Raw genomic sequence first — 23,864 nt, 5'->3', positions numbered from 1 at the left:
TAATATTACTAATAATAGCACCATGCCAGACTCACTGGAAGGTGATTATGAAATCACAGATGGAGGGCTGGCTGCCCTGCCTGTACTCAAAATATGTGCAGTAGAGTCAGATCCATCTGGAAGATTCCCAGCTGTATGACTTTGCACAAATTCCTCAGTCACCTCTGACTTCTTATCTGTAAACAGGGATGATAATAACATCTACCTCTCAGCATTGTCGAGAGGTTTCAAAGAGATGCTAAGGCACTGAGCACCCTGCCCGGACATAAATAAGTCTGCTAACTCCGCTATTCATCAGAGCCTGGAACTGGATGCCGGGGAAGGTAAGAAGGACAGGAACCCCAACTAATTACATCCCCAGGCAGAGGGGGGTAGATCATGTGGAGCTTCCAGAAAGGAGGGAGCTCTCATTTTAGCCCCAAGGAGGCCCATGGGCCTTGGAGAGTCGCTGGGACCATGAGCAGGAGGAGGGGCGGGGAGCAGGCAAGGCACCCTCTGAGGCCAGCATTTCTCTTCCTGATCCCCAGGCCCCTGCACCAGAACCCCCTGGGAGCGGCACCTGCTGAACTGGAATCTGCAGGGGGCCCAGCAACGCGAATGGATATTTTAACCAGCTTCCAAGGTGACGACTTCACACTACACATTTGGGGAACTCTCTCCCCTCCTGGCTATGGGGTGTGGCCCTGTGACAGACCAAGTCAGCCAGCCTAGTCAAGGTAGGTCCAGAAGGCCAGGGACAGGAAGTTAGCCCCAAACCTCATCTGCCCATCCTACTTTTTTTGTTTGGATCTTTTTGCCTTTTCTAGGGCCGCTCCTTCAGCATATGGAGGTTCCCAGGCTAGGGGTCTAATCGGAACTGTCTGTGGCCGCTGGCCTATGCCACAGCCACTGCCACACGGGATCCGAGCCACGTCGGCAACCTACACCACAGCTCATGGCAACGCCGGATCCTTAACCCGCTGAGCGAGGCCAGGGATCGAACCCGCAACTTCATGGTTCCTAGTTGGATTCGTTAACCACTGAGCCCATCCTACTTCTGATAAGTAAACAAAAACAAAAAACCATGGGGCATATGCAGGGTGAAGAGGCGCAGACCTTGAGCAATTCCGGCAGATGTCCACTGGGTCAGAGTAACCGCTGACCCATCAGAACAGAGAACCTACCCATCAGGACACCCAGAACAGCCAAATAGGGCCCATCTGGCTGCATGAGGCCCTGGAGAGAACTCCCCCTAGGCAGGGGCCACTATGGGGGGACAAGAAGGCAGGGTGGGACGAGAATACTGGCTCCAGCCCAGCCCTTCCCTCACTCGCCCCCTTCTCATCTGTCTTATCGGCTGAGTTCCCACAAGCCACATCATTTGAAAACAGGATCGCCTTACTCTAAAAACACCCATGATGAAAAGCCTTGATCTATGAGAGCTTCGCCACAGGGGCTCTGTCGGCCCTTGGGGCGGGACAACTCTTGGTCATGCAGGGCTGGGCTGGACGTTGCTCAGTAAATGCCAATAGCAACCCCAATGGTCCTGATGACCAAACCCGGGCAGGCGCAGGCTACGCATCCAGCTGAGGGGCACTTCTTGCCCAACTCTCCCTGCTTTACAGGTGGAACACGGAGACCCTAGACCTTGAGTGACCAGCCTAAGGCCACAGCGTAGCAGGCGAGTAGAGGACAGAAGAGCCAAGAGAATTGGTGGCTCAATTTCCCAGAAGTGGGCAGGAGGGAGGATGGGGTCCCTTTCAGAGAGGCTGGTGTGGGCACACATACCCTTAACTGCCACCAGCTGGAAGTACTAGGACAGGTAGCCCCCCTGTGGCCTGAACCCTCAGCATCCTGAGAAGCACAGAAGGGCCGTTCTGGGGCCAAGCAGAGGCTGCCACCACCTCAGTGGCCCTCGGGGCAAGCGCCCAGCAGTTCCCAGGCCGAGGCTCCCAGCTCCCTCCCAGCAGAGGACAATCGCTCCATTGGCCAGGGTGGGGGAGAGGAGATTCACTGGCCCCCGCCCGGCCCAGCTTCTCCCCACCCGCACCCGCTACTTAATGAGGCCATTGTTTGCCCAGGGTTCCCTGTACCGCAGGACCCCCACCCCTGGCACTCCTGCCCTGGGTTTCCCCTCAGCGGTCCTGCCCTCCAGGACCTCCTGGGGGCTTCCTGACTTCCTCTCTTGCACTAGGAGCACAAAGGGCCCTGGGGCCTCTCTGACCTCCAGTTCCCCTCCCAGGGCCACTCACTTCCCTCTCCCAGCCTCTGTTTTTTAAATTAATCAAAGATGCATGGACCGCCAATTGACTTCTGTCCAGCCTGAGAGAAGGAGTTCCATCCTGAGAGCGTGTAATTCCAGCCAAAAGCAAAGAAATCTGCTGTTTTATTTACGGGCAAATGAACCATTCTATGTTGATTTGGGGAAACATGGAGAATAGCTTATCAAGCTTTGTAGCGCCTCCCCAGACCCTGGGTGGTCAGGAATCAGCAGAATAGAGAACAGCTTTCAGCAGAAACATTTCATTTCCCAAGGGCCCCCATGCAGCCACAGCTGGGGCTGAGAGAGGGGCACGTGCACTGCCCCCTGCCCCACCCTACCCCCACCCCCCATTGCACAAAACATTCTCAACACTTAGACCGGAGCAGTTTGAAGCATCTTCAGGTTTTTCTCACTTCATCTTACCAACAAATTGGCAAATGAAAGTCCCTGATTTGCAGATGGGGAAACTGAGGCACCGCAAGTTGTATGGGAACTGGAGTTTCCACACAAGCAGTGGAGGCAAAAGCCTAATGAAAATAGGTCCTTTGACTCTGAGTCCAGGGATCCTCTTCTTCTCTGCAGAGCTTTGGGGCACCTCTCCACACCCCCTCCAGGAACACACTCTAGTTGTGATCTCGTTTTGCGTATTTGTTCATTGCGGCTGCCCCTCTGGATCTCATGCTGCCTGGAGGCAGAACCAGGCTGCCCAGGGTCAAACCTGCTGCAGCCTCATGGCCTGCGTCCCACTCACAGGTCTGCTCTGGTCCCAGGGTCCTCCTCCCCTATAAGGCAGTTTGGGTAATTGCTCAAAGGGATGGAACTCCCTCCAGTCACCTCTCACGTGCAGGCAGGAAGACAAAGCCAAAGACGAAAGCCCTGGGTTCAAGTCCTGACTCGGCTTTTTGGCTGCGTGACTCTGCACAAGTAACTGAACATCTCTGGGTCTCAGTGTTCTCATATTAAATGGGATGGCAGTGCCTCCTTCACGGTGCTATTGGAATAATTAAACGAGGTAATGTATGGGAAAGCACAGAGCATCAGGCCAGGAATCCAGGATCCCCGAAACGAGTGTTCAAGAGAGGAGGGGGTGGAGTCCACATGAGTTCAGGAGGCCTGTCTGTCTCCACCAGCTCTCCCCACAGTCACCCTATCGCTCTCCAGATCTTCTCTGGGCCTTTCAAGAATTCCAACAGGGGAGTTCCCATCATGGCTTAGCGGTAACGAACCCAACTAGTACCCGTGAGGATGCGGGTTCGATCCCTGGCCTTGCTCAGTGGGTTAAGGATCCAGCATTGCCATGAGCTGTGGTGTAGTTCGCAGATGCAGCTTGGATCCCGAGTTGCTGTGGCTGTGGTGTAGGCCAGTGGCCACAGCTCCAATTGGACCTCTAGCCTGGGAACTTCCATATGCCGCACCTGCAGCCCTAAAAAGATTAAAAAAAAAAAAAGAATTCCAACAGAACGCAAGAAAGGTTAAAGGAAGCTGGCTCTGCCCTGAGCCCATCTGGATCCAAAGACTCCTTTCTTCTGCCACTTTCATCCGCCAAGTATTCATCGACTCATTCAGTCATTCACTTGTGAAACATATAGGGAGCATCTACCATGTGACTGGCAGTTTGCTAGGAGCCAGAGAGGTGCAGACGGGCAAGTCTCACCCTTGCAGTACCCTCAGCCTACCAGGAAGCTAGAAACTGAGAAAATCAACCTAGTGAGATGACGACAGGAGATAAGGGCTGCAAAGGGAGGGCTGGGGTCCTCTAAGCGCACCCACCCAGGACACCTGGCCTCCCTTGGGAGCCTTGGGAGGAACTTCTTTTTTTCCTGGCCGCACCCACGGCATGTGGAAGTTCCCGGACCAGGGATCAAACCTGTGCCACAACTGTGATAATGCCAGATCTTTCACTGCTGGGCCAAGGGGAAATCAAGAACTTCATGCTAAGAGCAATCAGAGCAACTGAGGGTCTCGAGCTGAAGGGGGAGGCTATTGGATCTGTGGTTTGAAATGATTTGCTTCTGCAGGGCGGGAAAACAAGGAGACCAGCGGGCAGCCCTGGGCAGTGAGGAAGGACAGCAGTGAGGCGGGAGAGCTGTGGGAAAGGGATGGCAGATGGATTTAAGGGAAATTTAGGAGCAAGGAGCCACAGAATTTGGTGACAGTCTCTAAAGACCACTGTTGGGGTTCCCGTCGTGGCGCAGTGGTTCACAAATCCGACTAGGAACCACGAGGTTGCGGGTTCGGTCCCTGCCCTTGCTCAGTGGGTTAACGATCCGGCGTTGCTGTGAGCTGTGGTGTAGGTTGCAGACGCGGCTTGGATCCCGCGTTGCTGTGGCTCTGGCGTAGGCCGGTGGCTGCGGCTCCAATTCGACCCCCAGCCTGAGAACCTCCATATGCCGCGGGAGCGGTCCAAGAAATAGCAAAAAGACAAAAAAATTAATAATAAACAAAAATAAAGACCACTGTCACGCCAATGTTCAATAGTATTAACAAACAACTGTACAGAGAGCTCTTCCAGTGTGCACTGTTCCAAGCCATTTTTATTTTTTATTTAATTTAATTAATTTTTTTTTTCACTTTTTTAGGGCCGCACCTGTGGCACGTGGAGGTTCCCACGCTAGGAGTCGAATCTGAGCTACAGCTGCCAGCCTACGCCACAGCCACAGTGACGCCAGATCTGAGCTGCGCCTTTGATCTACACCACAGCTCAGGGCAACGCCAGATCCTTAACCCACTGAGCAAGGCCAGGGATCGAACTCACAACCTCAGGGTTACTAGTCGGATTCGTTTCCGCTGCGCCACCACGGGAACTCGTAAGCCATTTTTAAATGAACTCTAATCCTCTCATTAATCCTCTAAGGCACCATTGTTATTATCCTCATTTTACAAATGAGGAAACCTGACAGGTTAAATAGCTTGCCCAAGGTCAAGGGGCATTGCTGAAGTTAGAATCCAGTCTTGGTTGTGGTCTTAACCCAAACATCTGGATGCCTCTCTGATGTGCTTCTGGCTGGGCGGCTCACCAGCCACAGCCTCGGGGCTTCCAGGCAGGGATCCAGGGTGAAGAGGAATTACTAGGCCTTCTCTCCAGCCCTATCCAGAGAGTGCCAGCAGTACCCATCCTCCAGCCCACTTCCTTTGGCCCGAGACAGGCATTTTTTTTTCTCTTTTTTTGGCCACTCCATGGCATATGGAGCTCCAGGGCCAGGGATCAGATCCGAGCCGCAATCACGACCCAAGCGGCAGCTGAAGCAACACTGGATCCTTAACCTGCTGGGCCGGGCCAGGGATCGAACCTGCATCTCAGTGCTCCCAAGATGCTGCCCATCCTGTTGTGCTGCAGCGAGAACTCTGAGACAGGCATTCTTAGAGCTAGACTGAGCCCCAGGCCCACAAGTCTGGCTTTTGCGTTTTTTTGTTTTTTTTCTCTCATAGTCACATGAGATCCAGGACAAATGGAGAGCCCAGGCTCATAGAAGGGAGGATTATGTCACCTCCCTGGCCACTCAGTTCAGTGACAGTGAGCCCAGCCCCTCCAGGACCAGGCCCCTACTGCCACCAGGACACCCAGAGATCCTGAGCAGGTTTCCTGAGCTGCTCCCCAGGGCCCAGGCTGGGGGACTGGGGGACAGATGTTGACTCTGCAATCTCCTGGAAAGTAAAACAGTGCTGTAGGTGTGGTAGGAAGAGCACTAGACGGAGAGTCAGGAAGGTCAAGTTCTAGTTTCCTCTTACAGAAAGCCGTGGGGGGGAGAGGTTTTCTCGGGACCAATAGAAACAGGTCTCTGCTAGCACTAATAATTTGCTGAATTTCACAGACCACTCACCCTGGGCTTTTTGCCAAGCCCTCAGTAGCAGTTGCTATGAATGCAGGTGTCCCGGCAGGGGTAGGCTGAGACTATAGAAGGCAGATAATTCCAGGAGACCCTGAAATAAGGATGAGATTCTGTCTCACCTCTTTGGGCATTGAAGCCCTCCAGGAGGCAGGGAAACAAACCTGTGCTGGCAGGATCTCCTCACAGCCAGGGACAGAAGAGGTCCAACCCCGGGCCAAGGATAAGGTCAGCCTCACCTCCATCACCATCCCGCCTCCCTTCTTTTCATGATCTCATTTGATCCTCACAAGAGCCCTACGGAGAATGCAAGGCATGGGCTCTGCTCCCCATTTCACAGATGAGAAAACTGAGACTCAGGGGATGGGAGGGACTTGCCAGTCAGTTTGAAAACACACAACTCAGATCTTCAGAATCCAAGCGTGGTGCACTCCCACTGCTACATGTTGCCTCTCCCGGGAGCCTTGTACAGGCACAAACACGGCGGATCTCCTGGCTCATGGCTCTATTCCGGGACTGATTACAGAGCTGCTTAATGCCAGGCACTCCTCCCGGTGCTTCTCTCATCCTTTATCTCAGTAAATCTTTACTGTCACCCAGTAAATACATGTTATTGATCCCATTTTACAGATAAAGAAACTCAGCTCCAAAGTCCAACAGACATATGTCCAAGGACCCACAGCTAGGACATGGTCAGAACTCATCACCAGTCTGACTCAGAGCCCAGACCCCTCCTGCTCCACTCCGCTGCCGTCGCATGTCCATGGTCTCCGAGGACCGGGGGTGAGACTCTTTCTCGTGTATGCCTGGCCCATAGCAGGTGCTAGTTAAACGTTAGTTCATGGAACTATTTTTCCCAAGATTAAAGCATTAAAAGGAACAAAGAAGGCTATTTCATACAGCTAGAAGTTAAAATCCAACCAGAATATACAATAATCATAAAACTCTGTGCTCCTAACAACACAGCTTCAAAGTGTATAAAGCAAAACGAAATCAAAAGGAAAAATCAGCAATCGCCACATCAAAGTAGATTTTATACACCTCTGTCAGAAAGGAACAGAGTGGTTCTGAAACTTTGCTAGCTCAGGACTTCTTTACACCCTTAAAAATTATTGAGGTTTTAGATTAAGTGAAAGAACTTTTGTTTACGTAGGTTTATACTTACCAAAATCCACCATGGTTAAAACGAAAACTGAGCAAAATTTTATTTATCGATTCATTTCAAATAATTATAAGAAACCCGTTATATGTTCACATCAATAACAAATTTTTGGGAAAATAATTATAGTTTATGAAACAAAAAAATTAGAAGAGTGGCATTTTACATGTTTGTAATTTCTCTCATGTCTGGGTTAAGAGATTCTCCTGTCTCCTTCTGCATTCAATCTATAGTTACATGTTTTGGTTGACATATATGGAGAAAACTGGGCTTCACACAGAAATGTAATTGGGAAAGAAAGTATTTTCATAGCCTTTTCAGATATCCTGGCCATTCTTCTTCGATACTACCCAAAATATTGACATTTGGCAATTTCTTTTTTTTTTTTTTTTTGTCTTTTCGCCATTTCTAGGGCCACTCCTATGGCATGTGGAGGTTCCCAGGCTTGGGGTCGAATCGGAGCTGTAGCCACCTGCCTACACCAGAGCCACAGCAACGTGGGATCTGAGCCGCGTCTGCAACCTACACCACAGCTCACGGCAACGCCAGATCCTTAACCCACTGAGCGAGGCCAGGGATCGAACCCGCAACCTCATGGTTCCTAGTCGGATTTGTTAACCACTGGGCCATGACGGGAACTCTGACATTTGGTGATTTCTTAAATGTATGTTGTAATGTAGAATCTGAATCCACATCAATGAACTTTTCTTACTCAACTGAGTAAGATCCTTAACCTCCATTGGTCTATCTTCGTCTTTGAGTGGATCTTTATGTTAGGTACAATTTTGACCCTGTCGACTCCCTGAAAGGGACCTGAGGACCCTCAAGGAAACCCTGACCACAAGGAGATACACTGAAGTAGGCAATAAAAAAGTAGAAAAATATAAGATTTCATAACATAATTAGCAAGTTTGATCTAAGGGTTTGTTACGTACAACTTTGCTCACCCGAAACTATAAATACACATTTCTTTGAAACAAGTAGTTCCCTCCTCCATCAGCTGGGGGAAAGATGTGCCTGGACCGACAGCAGACGCTCCAAGGTGGACATCTGCCCAGCCTGCCAGCTGTTCCTGCCAGCTGCCTAGGCCCTGGGGCAGCCTCATCAGAAAGGGGTACCACATCAGAGTGCAGCCTCCTCCTTTCTCTGGCCACAGAGCCAGGGTAATCAACACCTGACCACAGAGGAAGAGCTTCCCTGAATGGCTGCCCCAGGCTGCAGCCCCCCCTGGACTCCACTCCTGCAGAGGGTTTCTCTCCTCCATCTCATCATGGGGGTCGGGGAGCCTTGGGGGTCCCCAAGGCAAAGTTTCCAGGTAAAGTTACCCCTCCTCCTCTTCTAGGAGGTTTTCCAGCCTGGCCCCTCTGCCCTTCAGAGCCCCTGGAACTGCCAGGTACAGACTCACTCGGCTCTCAGACCGTGTGTAGTTCTTATATAACCAGCAGCAGGAACAATGCCTCACTCTGTCCAGGCTGGGCACTGGGACGCCAACATCAGCACCTGAGACCAGCTGCTCAGGGAGCCAGCACCTTGTACAACCACCTGGGAGCTCCATCACCTGCTGCCAGTGCCCCCAAACCACACCTCCCCTGGAGTACAGAAGCCCTGCCAAGGCCAGAGATGGGGGTGAAGGGTAAGCTGGAGTGCAGGGAGCAGAATTGCTGCTCAGAGTCCCAAACCAGAGCCAGGGTCAGGATGTCGAAGGAGCTTTCAGAACACACACCACATTTTCACCCTAAAGATACATGTCCCTTGGAGAGGTAACATTCCTAGGTGCCTAGTATGTGCTGGCATAATAATAATAATAATAATAGTAATAATAATGGGGCTTTCTTTCCATGCACAGTTTTTCTTGACCTTCACAAACCTACTGAGGGGAGTTCCCATCATGGCTCAGTGGTTAACAAATCCGACTAGGAACCATGAGGTTGCGGGTTCGATACCTGGCCTTGCTAGTGGGTTAAGGATCTGGCGTTGCCCTGAGCTGTGGTGTAGGCTGCAGACACAGCTCGGATCCCACATTGCTGTGGCATAGGCCAGCGGCTACAGCTCCAGTTCAACCCCTAGCCTGGGAACCTCCATATGCCGCAGGAGCGGCCCAAGAAATGGCAAAGAGACCAAAAAAAAAAAAAAAAAACTACTGAGGAATTTCTATTTTACAAATAAGGAAATGAAGGACCAGATGGCTAAGTATTTGCCCCAGGTCACTCGGAGGGTATACACTTGGATTTGAACCTGGCTCTTTCCACCTGCAGAGTCCAGGCTCTTGCACCACTACTGCATCACTCTCTCTGGCCTTCTGGGGAGCGGTGCTTCACCTTCTGAGTGGTCATCCCCAGAACCTCTTCAAGCTAGGGGTTGGGAGAGGGAGAAGGGTGGGGAAAGTTTGTACAACCCAGAGCCAGCCATCCATTCCCTCCTTCTCCAGGTTCCCAGAGAGGTACGCTCTCCTCCCTCTGCATTTCCAGTCTAGGTTGGAATGTATTTTAGGGCTGAGTTGTTAAGCCCAGGCACACCTGGATTCAATCCCTAGGAGTTCCCTGGTGGCTCAGCAGGTAAAAGCCATCAAAAGAACATCCTGTCCCAGCCTAGGGCTCTGTCTGCTGAACTTTCTTCTGCCGCTTCTGGCCCACCTTGTGTCTTTTGCTCACAACTAGATCAGATAAAGCACGTCTTTTGCATTTCTGTATTCCCCTCTGTGGTGGGTACACCACACTGCAAGCCTTGCACACAGTAGGTGCTTTGTGCGTGTCTGTTGGAATATTAAGAGAAGTGGCCCTTCTCCTCTCTCCACTACCACTGCAAGGACAGATCCATGGGAAGACAGGAGCCTTGGAAATATTCAGAGGATGCGGGTGGAGGAGACATAAAGGCAAGAGTGGACAAGGGCCCTAGAACTTCTGCCTCCCCTCAGAGCACCCCAAACCCTCCTACGAGACACCTCCCCAGGGTACCCTCCCCACCAAAGACTGGGGGTCAGGTCTCCAGCTAGGTTCTCTGGAAGGAGCCCCCGCCCCGCTCCCAAGCCTCTTGTCCAAAGCTCCTCCCACAGGAAGCCCAATAGAAGGCAGGGATCAGACCCAAGGAAAAGACTCCAAACATGGGGTTCCTGAAAGCGGACTCCTCTCTGCTGCCTCCCTGGATAGCCCCCTCCATTCCCTCCTTCTCCAGGTTCCCAGAGAGGTACGCTCTCCTCCCTCTGCATTTCCAGTCTAGGTTGGAATGTATTTTAGGGCTGAGTTGTTAAGCCCAGGCACACCTGGATTCAACCCCTAGGAGTTCCCTGGTGGCTCAGCAGGTAAAGGATCCACCATGACTCTGGTTACTGCAGTGGCTTGGGTTTGATCCCTGGCCCAAGAACTCCCGCTTGCCACAGCCATGGCCAAAAAACAAAAACAAAAACTGCTCCTCTATCAGCGGTGTGACCAAGGGCCAGTTATATCACCTCTCTGAGTCACTCTTCCCCCACCCCAACCATAGTCCTTAAGCCTGCAGACTCAGAATCCAGACCTCCCAGTCATATCTGGGCTCTGACCCTGAAAACAGACTACCTGGGTTCCAGTCCTGGCACCAACCCTTACTTAACCTTTTTGTCTCGGTACCTTTATCTGTAAAGGATGGATAATAATCGTACCTATCCACCTTATAGCATTATTTTGAGAATTAAATGAGGCAGTTTATGCATCATGCTTAGAACAGACTTGACACACAGGACGCACCCAATAAGTAATGAGCTATCACTGGAAACAGTAGTTGATAAGGTTGTGAAGTGCTGGGCAGTGTTGGAGGCACTTAATAAGCACTCACCCAATTGTAGGTACGATTATCTTCACCCCCACTAGGCTGAGACGTCCCGATGGTGGGTCCTGGGTCATATCAATCTCTGATTCCCCAGCAGGCAGCTCGGTGCCCGGCACCAAGCAGGAGCTCAATAAAGTGTGAGGACGTAGGGGTGAAGAACGTGCCCGCCTGGACCAGGAGGGTGGGGCAGCCAGGAGCCTCCCGCAGGAAGAAGGGGGAACGGAGGTGTCAGGGAAGAGAAAACAGAGCAGAGGGGGAAAGGCCGAGACGGAGAGATAACCGAGTGAAGTGAGTGAGAAAAGGAACAGGAGAGGCTGTGGCGAAGGAAGATAAGGAGGAAGGATGGAGAAGGCGAGGAGCGAGGAAAAAACCTAGGGAGACGAGGGAGCCCAGGGGAGAGGCGCAAGGCGAGGCTGGGGCGTTGGCGGGGAAACCGGCGAGCGGGAGAGGGGCGCACGAGCCGGCGCTGGGCGGGACACGCGGGCCTGGGGCAGGAGGGGGAGAGGGAGCGCCACTTCGCCTCCCCGCCTTGGGGCGGGGGCCCGGCGGCCGGAGATTGGCTGGGGCGCGCCGCGAGGCCGGGGCTGGAGCCCCGAGGTGGGAGGCGCCAGGATCACTCAGTGCGCCCGGGAGCCGAGCGAGTCTGCCACCCACTTGGGCGACCTCAGCGGCCGGGGAGCGTCGGGGGCCTGCGCAGCCATGCGGGCGGCGGCGAGGGGCGCGCGAGCGGCCGCGCTGGCGCTGCTGCTGGGGGCGCTGCACGGAGCGCCGGCACACGGCGAGGAGTACGACTACTACGGCTGGCAGACCGAGCCGCTGCACGGGCGCTCGTACTCCAAGCCGCCCCAGTGCCTCGACATCCCCGCCGACCTGCCACTCTGCCACACCGTGGGCTACAAGCGCATGCGGCTGCCCAACCTGCTGGAGCACGAGAGCCTGGCCGAGGTGAAACAGCAGGCGAGCAGCTGGCTGCCGCTGCTGGCCAAGCGTTGCCACTCGGACACTCAGGTCTTCCTCTGCTCGCTCTTCGCGCCCGTCTGCCTCGACCGGCCCATCTACCCTTGCCGCTCGCTGTGCGAGGCCGTGCGCGCCGGCTGCGCGCCGCTCATGGAGGCGTATGGCTTCCCCTGGCCAGAGATGCTGCACTGCCACAAGTTCCCCCTGGACAACGACCTCTGCATCGCTGTGCAGTTCGGGCACCTGCCCGCCACCGCGCCTCCAGGTAGCGCTGCCGCCGCCGCTCCCGCGCGCTCCTAAGGCCCTGGGTGCACGTGAGCTGGGCCCCGGACGGATACCGCTTCCCCAGCCCCTTAGCACTGCTCGGCAAGCCCTCCAGAGGTGCCACCCCCACCACGGACACAGCCCACACCATACACATGGTCTTTGCTCAGCCCTTCATGTCTCCCAAAGCCTTCCAGCCTTCCTACCTCCTCCTAGACTGCCTCCCTGCGGCTCTGGACATTCCCACTGGTTCTCCCCTTTTCCAACTCCTGAACCACCTGAACTTCCTGAACCACTCCACCCCTGCTTCCCTCGCAGTTCCCACTTTCCCAAGCTTTCCCTGGGGTGGGGGGGTGGCAATGTGGGTCCCCCCTCCTGAGGCCTCGGATAAATGCGTTATTGCTTCTCTCAGCCTATGAATGCCCAGGGTCGCTAAACAATGCCTTTCACCTCCTCCACAGCCATGGACCCCTGTGTTGGAACTTCGGAGCGGGGGGGGGGGGGGGGGGGGGGGGGGGGGCAGGTGGCTGAGGGAAGGGATATGGCCAGATTGGGGGCTAAACGTACTCTGGGCTATAGTTTCCACCAGCCCCCATTTTCTGCACCTGGGAACCCTAAATTCCCCCACTCTCTTCCCCATGCCCCAGGTTGGGAGACCTCTGAGTAAGGCCCAGTGCAGAAGAAAGAGCAAATTGTCAGTCTCTGCCTCTAACAAAGCGGGATTGGGAGAGGTGCTTGACTTTGAGCCTCAGTACCCCACCTGTAAAATAGGTAGCAATCCCAGGTTCCCGAAACATACTAGATACTAAGTGCAACCTCCCATCCGGCCCTGGTCTCATTACCCCTAATTCCTCTCCGGTCCCCAGCCTCCCCTTCACTGTGCACCCCCTCACCCTTCGCCCTGATTGCTGCCAAACTCCATCCAGGCAGAGTAAGCCCGGGCTGGGCACCTGAGGATAAACAGGAGGATAAACAGTGGCACCAAGTGGGGAAGCTTTGCCTGGGTGGCTAATATGAGAGTCTGGGGAGCCTCTGGCACTGGAACCTTCCAAGGGGCAGCACCACTCCCCCTTTTCTAGCTGACCCAGCCCCCCAAAACAACTGAGCCCCACCCCACCCACGGAGTCCCCATCCTACACACCCATGTTCTCTCCAGACAGCCAAGGGTGGGGATCCTGTGACTGGGCAGTGTTGAGAGAAGGGAAACCTCTTTTTCTCAGGTTGGAAATGGGACTGAGAAGCACGGGAGAGGGACCCAGCTCAAGCAGAGACAGCCTAGTCCCCAGCAGGGATCCCAGCATGGCACCTTTTTTGTTTGTTTGTTTGTTTTCTTGGAGCCCCAACATGAACAGCCTGGAAGGCAGGGAAATCCTAGGCTTAGATTCCCCCCTGGCCCGGATCCCCGACTCCTGTCTTCTCTGAGTCCTCCTCGCCCATGATGGGTTGCCCACCAGGAGGCAGAGACACAGACAGAGGACAGGCGCTGTGTGGTAGGTCCAGAGGCAGCCCAAAGTGTTTGTGTGGCCAACAGATAAAACAGAATATTTCATACAAAAAGTGAAAGTTTGGGCTTCCCTTGAAAAATTGGTAGTTGTGGCAATGCTAAACTGCCCTTTTTTAAATTTTTAAAATTTTTTTGTATTTTGTATTTTTAGGGCCACACCCATGGCATATGGAGTTTCCTAGGCTAGGGGTCCAACTGGAGCTACAGCTGCCAGCCTACACCACAGCCACAGCAACGCCAGATCCGACCCACATCTTCGACCTACACCACAGCTCGTGGCAACACAGGATCCTTAACCCACTGAGTGAAGCCAGGGATTGAACCCGCGACCTCATGGTTCCTAGTCAGATTCATTTCCACTGCACCAAGATGGGAACTCCTAAACTGCCCATTTTTTTTGGGGGGGAGATGCTCCTCAGTTTACCACAGTCCCTGCCCTGCCAGCATCACTCATTTACCTACCTGCTTGAACCCTGAGGTTCCTAGAAAGATCCAACACCCCCACCCTGCCACTAGGCTGGGAGCCACAAATCCTGAGTTCTAACTCCATCTCACTAGCTTGGCAGACTTGGGTAACCGCTTTGGACGTCAGTTTCCTTTTCTTTATTTTATTTATTTATTTATTTATTTATGCCTTTTCTGGGTCCGCTCCCGCGGCATATGGAGGTTCCCAGGCTAGGGGTCTAATCGGAGCTGTAGCCGCCAGCCTACGCCAGAGCCACGGCAACACGGGATCCTTTTCTTTAAAAGAGGAACGAGAGTCCCTACTTCACAGGCTGAGGATTAAATGAGACAAAACTTAGAAGGCAGTGTACATCATGGCTGTAGATGCCACAGACCTGGGGCAATGGTGCCCACCAGGTCAGTTTTGTGCCCGCACACCCTCATCTCTTTTGAACTTCACGACCACTACTCAGTAAGAATTACCCTCATCCCATTTCCTGATGAAGAAGTGGAGGCTTGGCAGGTGAGGTGGCCGAGGGCCTATACCTTCAGTGGTTCTTTGGAGTCTGACCTCCTCACCGCACCCCTGCTTCCCTCCTCAGTGACCAAGATCTGCGCCCAGTGTGAGATGGAGCATAGTGCCGACGGCCTCATGGAGCAGATGTGTTCCAGTGACTTCGGTGAGTGTGGAGCCCAGGTGGCCACTGCCCCAGTGCCACCCCCGGCCCTTCTTCCTTCACACACACGCACACACACACACACAACCCCATACCCAGCACAGTGAATACCAACAGTCTTTGCATCGTGGACCTCTTCTTTTTTCTGATCTTTTTATCTTTTGGGGGCCACACCTGTGGCATATGGAGGTTCCCAGGCTAGGGATCAAATCAGAGCTACAACAGCCGGCCTACACCACAGCCACAGCAACGCCAAATCTGAGCCATGTCTGTAAGCTACACCACAGCTCCCGGCAATGCCGGATCCTTAACCCACTGAACGAGGCCAGGGATCGAACCCACAACCTCTTGGTTCCTAGTCGGATTCGTTTCCCTGCGCCATGACGAGAACTCCTGGACCTCTTTTAGAATCTGATGAGAAATGCAGCTGAGTGGAGAGATCCAGGAGGAAACTACGGCCCCCTAATCCTTGGCCACCTCTGCCTAATACCCGAGGCACCTCTGACCAACTGTGGTCACCTGTCCCACAGCTTCATCCTGGAGCCTCCCCATTCCTGGAACAGTCAGGACCTGGCTCCTGTGTGCACCACACAACCCAGCCAAGTAGGCTTCCGTTTTGTGTCTTAGACTCCCTGTCTATAAAAAAAGAGAAAGCAGTGAAATCCTCCTGCAACAGGTCTTTGTCATTAGTCATTAGTCTGGAAAGAGAACACTACTTATTACAAAGTGTGTGTGTGTGTGTGTCTGTGTCTGTGTCCAAGAGAGAAAAAGCCAGAGTAGGGGAGGAACAAGAGAGAAGGAAAGACACTTTATAACGATGTCCTTCTCTGGATGGACAAAGTTATTCTCTGGCTTCTCCCTGCCACTCAGCGAGATGGCGACCCAGAGGTCTGAAGGAGGAGGAGGATGCTAGCCTAAGTGACAAGCCTCAACTCTGTCAGGCCCTCTGACCTTCAACCACCCCCCCACTGCCCCCCCCCCACTCCACACACTCCTACATATGCCACAATCTCTCATGCACAAAACCACACAGCACCACACTACACGCTCCCCACGCACACGACACAGCCTCACACGGATTACAGTGGTGTGTTTGCCAAGAGCTGCACATGCTGTAGACCTGGTCCCCTCCCCAGAGCTGGCTGTCAAGCATTTCCCAGCCCACCACTGCTCCAAACACACAGGCAGAAATCCCATCTGGAAGCATCCCCAGAGATCACGAAGTCCAGCCTCCCTCCATCACCGCCGCCAAACCCTCCCTCCAATTGGTCAACCCCACCCCCCAATATTTCCATTCCTGGGGAGCCCAACACCCGACCCCACTCCCCAGGGAGGGCACAGTTCAACCTGGGCTCCAGACATCAGGCAGCTCGCCACCTCTCCAAACCTCACTTCGCCACCTTCCTCGAGGACACAACATGTCTGTGAAAGTCCAGCCCATGCTGGGAGCCTCATAAATACTAAGGGAGCATCCTGAGCAAACCTGACGGCGCTCCTGCTGTCCCTCTGTCCACCCTCCCTTACTCAGTGGTCAAAATGCGCCTCAAGGAGATCAAGATAGAGAATGGGGACCGGAAGCTGATCGGAGCCCAGAAAAAGAAGAAGCTGCTCAAGTCGGGCCCCCTGAAGCGCAAGGACACCAAGAGGCTGGTGCTGCACATGAAGAATGGTGCCGGCTGCCCCTGCCCGCAGCTGGACAGCCTGGCTGGCAGCTTCCTGGTCATGGGCCGCAAAGTGGACGGACAGCTGCTGCTCATGGCCGTCTACCGCTGGGACAAGAAGAACAAGGAGATGAAGTTCGCAGTCAAGTTCATGTTTTCCTACCCCTGCTCCCTCTACTACCCCTTCTTCTATGGGGCCGCAGAGCCCCACTGAAGGGTGCGCCTGCCTGCCCCACCCAGCCAGCTGTGCCCTGCTCTCTGTCCCCGCCCTGGGGCACGCTCGCTCCTCCTGCCCACTTGACCTCTCCCTACTCCCAGGCTGACTTAGCCCCTGCCCAGGAGGGGTCCGTGCAGCGATGTTACTGGCACAGGCCCTAAGGGTGCCAGGCCAGGCTGTCCTTGACTGAGACGTTCCAGGGTCCTTGAAGGTTTTTTCCCATAGGAGCAGAGCTTTCTTATTTCAGGGGAGATCCCAGGGTGTCGGAAAGTGGGCAGAGGGATGAGAGAGCGAGGGAAGGCTGGAGAGGCTCTGAGCAGCCTGAGGAGGTGCTTTCCAGAATAGCTGGTGGTGTCAGCTCTGCTCTGTTGGTGGTGGGGCCTGGCCTGGGAGAGGGAGGTCTTGGTATTAGGCTGACCTATTTGGGGCACAGTTCTCAGCCCCTAGCGCTCCTCCATCTGTCCTCATCACAGCCCCCAAAAGGAAAGGCATTTGGGCCACGGTGCCCTCCAGCCACACCTCCCCACCTTCCCGTCTCTGCCCACTTCTCCTCCTGCTGGACTGGGGAGAAGCCCAGCCCAGCCCCCTCCCAGAGGCTCACTCCTCAGCCTCTGCTTGTCCCTTGATCCAATCACCAGTAAATTATTGCTCTTGCTGCGAGGCCGTAGGTACTAGACTGATGCAGGTAGGGTTTGGTTTTCTTCCTTCTTTTTTTTTTTTTTAAGTTTTTAATTAAATCAAAGAAAACAAAACAATTGGTTTTGACCAGGTGATCTCTTTGTCAGCTGGTTCCTGGGCTGGCAGCAGGCGGGGGGAGGTGATCAGAAGGGACTTTAAGAGGCCCTTTTGTCACCCACGGCCTGTCCACACACACATACTTGGAATGCCTGTGTTTTTGTAGGATCCCCCGAGAGCATAGAGCAAGAGTTACCCTTCTCATGCCCACAATGAGGCTACGTGATGAAGATGACTGTCCTTTTGTCTCAGAGGAAGGACAGAGATGCCAAGTTCCCAGCCTTTGCCACAACCAGAAGACTCCCACGGTCCTGTGGCATCTGCCCAGTACAGTCTGGGCCCCAAAAGGCTGGGCCACAGGGAACTACCCTGAGGAGCCAGAGACCTAAACACGTCACTCTTACACCCCAGAGCTCAAACACCCCCTGGGCATTGGACCTGTAGATGGTGTGGGCAGGTGCTACTCCAAGCTGGTCCCCAAACCAGAGCGTCAGTATCACCTGGGAGCTGGTGAGAAATGCAGAAGCTCAGGCCCCACCCTAGGCCTGCATTTTAACACATAAACCTTTGAACCATCTAGGGAGCCTTTATGTAATACTACTCTACTCTACTCTACTCTAAAGCAATTAAATCTGAACCTCTGGAGGGTGCTCAGAAATCAGGCATTACTAGGAGTTCCCGTTGTGGCGCAGTGGTTAACGAATCCGACTAGGAACCATGAGGTTGCAGGTTCAATCCCTGGCCTTGCTCAGTGGGTTAAGGATCTGGTGTTGCCATCAGCTGTGGTGTAGGTTGCAGATGCGGCTCGGATCCCGTGTTGCTGCGGCTCTGGCGTAGGCCGGTGGCTATAGCTCCGTTTCGACCCCTAGCCTGGGAACCTCCATATGCCGCAGAAGCGTCCCTAGAAAAGGCAAAAAGACACCAAAAAGAAAGAAAGAGAGAGAGAGAAGGAAGGAAGGAAGGAAGGAAGGAAGGAAGGAAGGAAGGAAGGAAGGAAGAAGGCATTACTAGATTCTCCTGGGGTGCTGCGCAGCCAGGGTTGAGAACCTCCATCCAGTTGAGACCACAGCTGAGGCAGGAGGTCCAGGGGCTGAGGGGACCTCAGGCTGGGTCTTGGTCCTGCATGCAAGAGGGGGACCAGCTCAAATGCCTGAGGGGGCTTCTTCAGTAAGCTCAGCGCCGATGGAGGTGTGAGCTGGATGGGGCAGCTAGGGGAGTAGGCTTGAAATGGAAGCCACAGGTTGCTGCTGCTCAAAACATCCAGAGTTTGGGAAGGGTGGTGCCAGGAAAGAGGGCTGGGGAGGGGACCATCGGCAGAGGCTGAGGGACCAGGCAGATGTACCCAGAGCAGGCGACTGCGTCACCCCAGAGGGCTTTCCTCACCAGCTGGGCTGCCACATCCAGTCAGGCTTGCTGTTCCTCCAGAACCATGGAGCCACGGCCGCTCAAGGTGAGGAAAACCCTGGCTTGCTTCCTGGGCTCTCAGAGAAGCACGCTGCCGCAGAGAAATGAGGGGCCAGTGTAGGCTGACAGGTGGTCTGAGAGCCTGCCTGTAAATCACCTCCCTGGGCAGTCAGGTGGCCCCACCACAGGTCAGGAGTGGCAGAGGCCAGCTTGTTTCTCTTCACCCCTGAGGAAGCCGCTGCCCCCCACCCTCACCCAAGCCCGCCCAGCCCACCTGGCTCCCTGAATCCACCCCTTGTCTCCCAGCCTCCTGGCCCGACCAAATATTTATGGACACTTCTATGGTCAACCAGGACCAGGGATTATTTTTCCACTGAACACACAGGACTCAGCTGCTCTGGCCAGAGCACAATACTGACCTCTGTCAGGTGCTGGCGGCGGGGGGGGGGGGTGGTGGGAGCAAGATGAGGAGGGCTCCCTCAGCCATCCTGGGAGGCCTCAGCAAGGAGGCACTCCTCACCCACCCCGCAAAGAGTCAGGCCCCCCGCTCTACACATTGCTCTGTCCCCACCACCAGCTGTCCCTCCCTCCCCCGGGACCAAAGACCAGGGGGCCCCTGCAAGGACCGAGCCCACCCTTCACTCCCCTTCATCCCCAAACACTCCCTCCTGGCTGATGCTGCCCAAGGAGCCGCCGCCGCTGGGCTGAGTATTGATGGCATCTGACAGCGTGGGGCAGAAACCCCCCCCAGACAGCAGGGCTGCCCCACACAAGAGGTCTGGAAGTGGGAGGTCCAGGCTCATCCTGTCTTCCTGCTCTGCCAGGGCCTGGCTTTTGTTCTCGGGGTTACAGGCTGATGCTACCTCCTCCCAGTGCCTCAGCCACATTCCAAGGAGCAAGGCGGGGAAGCGCTAAGAGCAAAAGCAGCACGTCAGCTGCCTCTGGCCCTTTGGATCAGGAAAACAGTAATTTCCCAACAAGTCCCACCTGGTAGATTTCCACTTCTCGCTCAGCAGCCAGAACCAAGTCACATGGCCAGTCCTGGTTGCAAGGAGCGGAGGAAGTCAAGTGCTTCGGCTGGGTACAAAATGAGAGTTCTGGCAGCAGACAGGAGGGATGTGGGGCAGGCCCATCAGGCTCAGGATCGGGTGAGAAGCGGCAACAGAGACAAGTTCTGGGTTCCAGTGCTGTGACTTAATGACCATGTGACACTGGGAACATTGCCCAGCTGGAAAATATTGTCATCATGTCTACTTCACAGGGTGGCTGAGTGTCAAGTAGGGAAATGTATGAAAAATACCTGGAAACAGGGAGTTCCCGATGTGACTCAGTGGTTAACGAATCCGACCAGGAACCATGAGGTTTCGGGTTCGATCCCTGGCCTCACTCAGTGGGTTAAGGATCCAGCATTGCCATGAGCTGTGGTGTAGGTCACAGATGTGGCTCGGATCCTGCGTTGCTGTGGCTGTGGTATAGCCCGGGCTATAGCTCCGATTAGACCCCTAGCCTGAGAACCTCCATATTGCCGTGGGTACGACCCTAGAAAAGGCAAAAAACAAACCTAGAAACAATGCCCAGCCTTTAGAAGATGCTCGTTAAATGGTAATTAGTATCTTTATTAACCAAAGGCCCTGACCTGGCACAGGGCCTGCACATAATAAGTGCTTAGCAAATTTCTAACTGACTTGTTAATCGACTAAGAAATGCTACTGGCAAGGAGGTAGGGAAACAGGAATATCTTATCCTGTCACTTCCAGAAAGAGGAGAGAATCTACTTTTGGGGGTTTGCATCAGAAAATACATCCCCAGGTGGTGCGGAAGGCCGCAGAGGAGAGAAGACATAGAACACTGCGGCAGGACTCAATACATCCCCTGCCCGTGCTGGGGGGCAGGCACAACCCCAAGCACTTTGGCATCTAACGTACGATTATTATTCCCATTTTTTTCTTTTAGGCCTGCACCCGTGGCATATGGGAGTTCCCAGGCTACTGGCTGAATTGGAGCTGCAGCTGCCGGGCTACACTGCAGGCACAGCAACACTGGATCCTTAACCCACTGAGCGGGGCCAGGGATCAAAACGGCATCCTTGTGGACACTAGAGGAGTTTGTGATCACTGAGTCACAATGGGAACTCCATTATTCCCATTTTAATGATGAAAGGACTGAGGTTCAGAGAGGTTAATGACTGTTGAAGGACACACTGCTGTACTTAGTGGTGAGTGAGGCTTGGATCTGACCTCATGCTCTTAACCCCTGCACTACTGCCTGCAGGGGGCAAAGCCAAGGGCAGGTGGGCAGGAGTGGTGGACAGGCAGCTGTGCTTCTGCTACCCTGCTTCACAGCGAGATTTCTGGGAGCCCTGCTCAGACCCCACTCCAAGGGCCCTTGGACCGTGGCTTTGGTCCAGGAACCCAGGGCAGCCCGCCCCCCTCACCTCTCCTCCCATCTCGGCCCCGTCAGCATCCAGCCTCTTGGGTCCCACAAAGGAAGCTCACATCCCACAACTGTTTAGTCGGCTGTAATCCTGGCTAAAGTTCACTCCTTGGGAAATTCAATGTGGGGGGTGGTTGCTGCTGGAATGTGTGTGGCTGGGACCCAGTGTCTCAGCCCAGACAGCAGGCCCTGCTGGGGCCAGGGGGGATCCGGAATCCCCCACCCCCAGCTGTGCCAGAGAATGGAATGTGCTGCTCTGGGTGTTGAAACAGACCCGGCCAAGGAGGTGGGGCGGTGCTGGGAGCTGGGGGAGCTCCTGCCACAAGGCTGCCTCTGTTCCCCTCTCGAGGCTGAGCCCATTTTGCTAGGGCTGGTGGTGGGCAGGGCCCTCCCATTAGCTCAGTGGCTCAGAAGCTCCTGGAGCTAGTGGGGGCAAGGCGAAACAGAGGGGAGGTGGCAGCCGGGACTGCTCTGTGACCTAATTTGTCTATGAGGCACCCACGAGCACCTGTGGCACAGTTCCCATCACAGCTCTTACCAGCTGTGTGACCCTGGGCAGGTTATTGAACCTCCCGAGGCCTCCACTTACTCATCAGTTAAATGCAGTTAATAATACCTAGCTTGGGGGATCATCATGAGGTTTACATGAGTTGACACGCTCAGCACACTGCTCAGCACAAGTGTTCAATAAACGTGGGTATTACCATGATCTCAGAGCCCCCAGCTACAGGGTAGATGCTAGGGCCAGGGCCCCTCCAAAGGTATGCCTCGAAGGTTCCATGGAGACAAAGGGATGAAAATGGAGCTTCGACTGGCTTCCATTCTGAGGGCCAGGTGATCAATGACTGCAAATCCCGGAAGACCCCTAAATCACAGCCAGTTTGTGGTCTGGCAGGGCTCACTGGAGGCTGCTCCCCACCACTACCAACCCATGAAAGGGACAGAGGCCCCAACCGAAGCCAGACTGTGGTGTCTGGCAGTCCATCCAGCTCTGCCCCAGCAGGTCCCAGGGCTGTCAGAGACCTGGCTACCGTCCCTTCCCTGGGGGCCTGAGAACAAGCTGGAGGCATCTTCCAAACCAAGCATCCAGTTCTTTAACAAACCACCTGCTTTCCAGGCCATCCCACCTTTGGTCCTCTCTAGGCTGTGGACCCCCAGGCAGCTGGGAGGCACAATTCAATCCCTATAAATTCCTCCATGGCTTCATTTTCCCAGGGGCACCTGCACTTTAAAGTTGTCCTTTGGTGGCCTCCTCTGAGGACCTCACATGTACCTCAAGGGGACAAGGAGGTGGCTTTCCTTCTGTGAGGCCACTGACCCCAGATAATGGTTTCTCACGCCCCTGTATCCCGCATCTGAAAGCTACGCATGTTCCAGTCTGTATTTCACCAACATTGGACATTGTTTTCATTTTCCAACATAAAATATTGACTCTGCTTTTTCAAACTACACTCTGGCCTCATTCTTTCCTGAATAATAATCTGTGATTATTCTCTGGTTTAAAAAAAAAAAAATTGCTGTTCTAAGCCATTTAGGGCAGAGTTGGGTGTGCCATTTCTGAAGACTGCCTAGAAATGAGCTAGCATTTATTGAGCGTTTACTGTGTGCCAGGCACCTCACTTCCCACGTGGAGTGGACTCCCTCATTTAACCTTCACAGCAGCCATACGAGGTAGAGGAAAGCAGAGAAAGGCTTAGGGCAAGGCCCGTGCAGCAACCTACTCCAGCACAGTGCGGCTGATGGTAGAACAGGGCCCAGCACGGAACCGGCTTGTCGCGGTGCCTGCCTCTGCTGCCCCGGGGATGCCCCCGGGATGCTAGTGCAAGTGGCTCCTCCGGCTCTAAGGGAAGTCCGTTCCGGCTCCATCCTCTAATGCTGCGGGGGACGTGCATCTTCGGATGGGTGTGATGTGGCGCCCACAGTGAGGGGCTGGACCAGATGATCCCCAGCATCCCTCCAACCCACCTGCTGTGACACACGCCCTCCACCAGAAGCATGGGCACAGCCCCAGCCACTTCCTTCCTGTGCTGTCACTGCTGTCCCCTTTTGCTCAAAAAGTCCCGTTTTTCATTCCTCCAGCTCTTTACTGTTCCTCTGGACCTCTGGCTTTGGCACAAGATTCTGGCTGTTTCCTTGTCTCTTGGGGCCCCCCAAGAGCTTCTGGGGGTCCCCCATACCACAGAAGCGCCCAGACCAAGGCCTCAGCAGGCTACGAGGACCCCCCTGGCACCAGTGTCTTGAGTCACACTGCAATGGGGCCACGAGGATGTGGCCGCAACCCAACCTCAACTTCCACCCCACCCCACCCCAGCCTTCACTGCCTCAGGCCTTCCCTCTGGAAGACACTGCTCTATCCAGCTGTGGTCTGCAGAGCGCCATGCCAAGCCTTTCACAGCCGCCAAACTTCCCTGGGCCTCAATTTCCTTTCCTGTAAAGTGGGAAGGAACACAGTGCCTGCCTCATAGGGCCCTCTTGAGGATTAAATGAAATGTGCACGAAGCACATGTGGCCAGCACCCCGTCAACACCCCCACACCGCA

General features: G+C 54.3%; 2 protein-coding genes across 2 annotated transcripts in view; one reads left to right on the top strand and one right to left on the bottom strand.

Annotated features, from left to right (window-relative positions):
• The window catches only part of GOLGA7B (golgin A7 family member B), a 100,392-nt gene extending 88,881 nt beyond the window's left edge, over positions 1–11,511 (bottom strand). The window contains exon 1 of the mRNA XM_047760695.1: positions 11,036–11,511. The gene's annotated coding sequence lies outside the window, so the exon portion shown is untranslated. The remainder of the gene's footprint in view (positions 1–11,035) is intronic.
• A 137-nt stretch (positions 11,512–11,648) lies between these two features.
• SFRP5 (secreted frizzled related protein 5) lies at positions 11,649–17,508 on the top strand. The gene is made up of 3 exons (XM_047760693.1): positions 11,649–12,251; positions 14,801–14,878; positions 16,404–17,508. The coding sequence occupies exons 1-3, from the start codon at positions 11,729–11,731 to the stop codon at positions 16,748–16,750; spliced, it is 948 nt and encodes a 315-aa protein (XP_047616649.1). The 5' UTR covers positions 11,649–11,728; the 3' UTR covers positions 16,751–17,508.
• The last annotated feature ends 6,356 nt before the right edge of the window (positions 17,509–23,864 follow it).

This window comes from Phacochoerus africanus, chromosome 15, assembly GCF_016906955.1.
Source record: "Phacochoerus africanus isolate WHEZ1 chromosome 15, ROS_Pafr_v1, whole genome shotgun sequence".
NCBI lineage: Eukaryota > Metazoa > Chordata > Mammalia > Artiodactyla > Suidae > Phacochoerus > Phacochoerus africanus.
This window is presented reverse-complemented; position numbering and strand designations above follow the sequence as displayed.

Bases quoted from the DNA above. Each gene is read 5' to 3' on its own strand.
- SFRP5 (XM_047760693.1), top strand. From the start codon at position 11,729: ATGCGGGCGGCGGCGAGGGGCGCGCGAGCGGCCGCGCTGGCGCTGCTG. The intron at 12,252-14,800 runs GTAGCGCTGCCG...TTCCCTCCTCAG, and splicing joins GCCCGCCACCGCGCCTCCAG to TGACCAAGATCTGCGCCCAG. The intron at 14,879-16,403 runs GTGAGTGTGGAG...TCCCTTACTCAG, and splicing joins GATGTGTTCCAGTGACTTCG to TGGTCAAAATGCGCCTCAAG.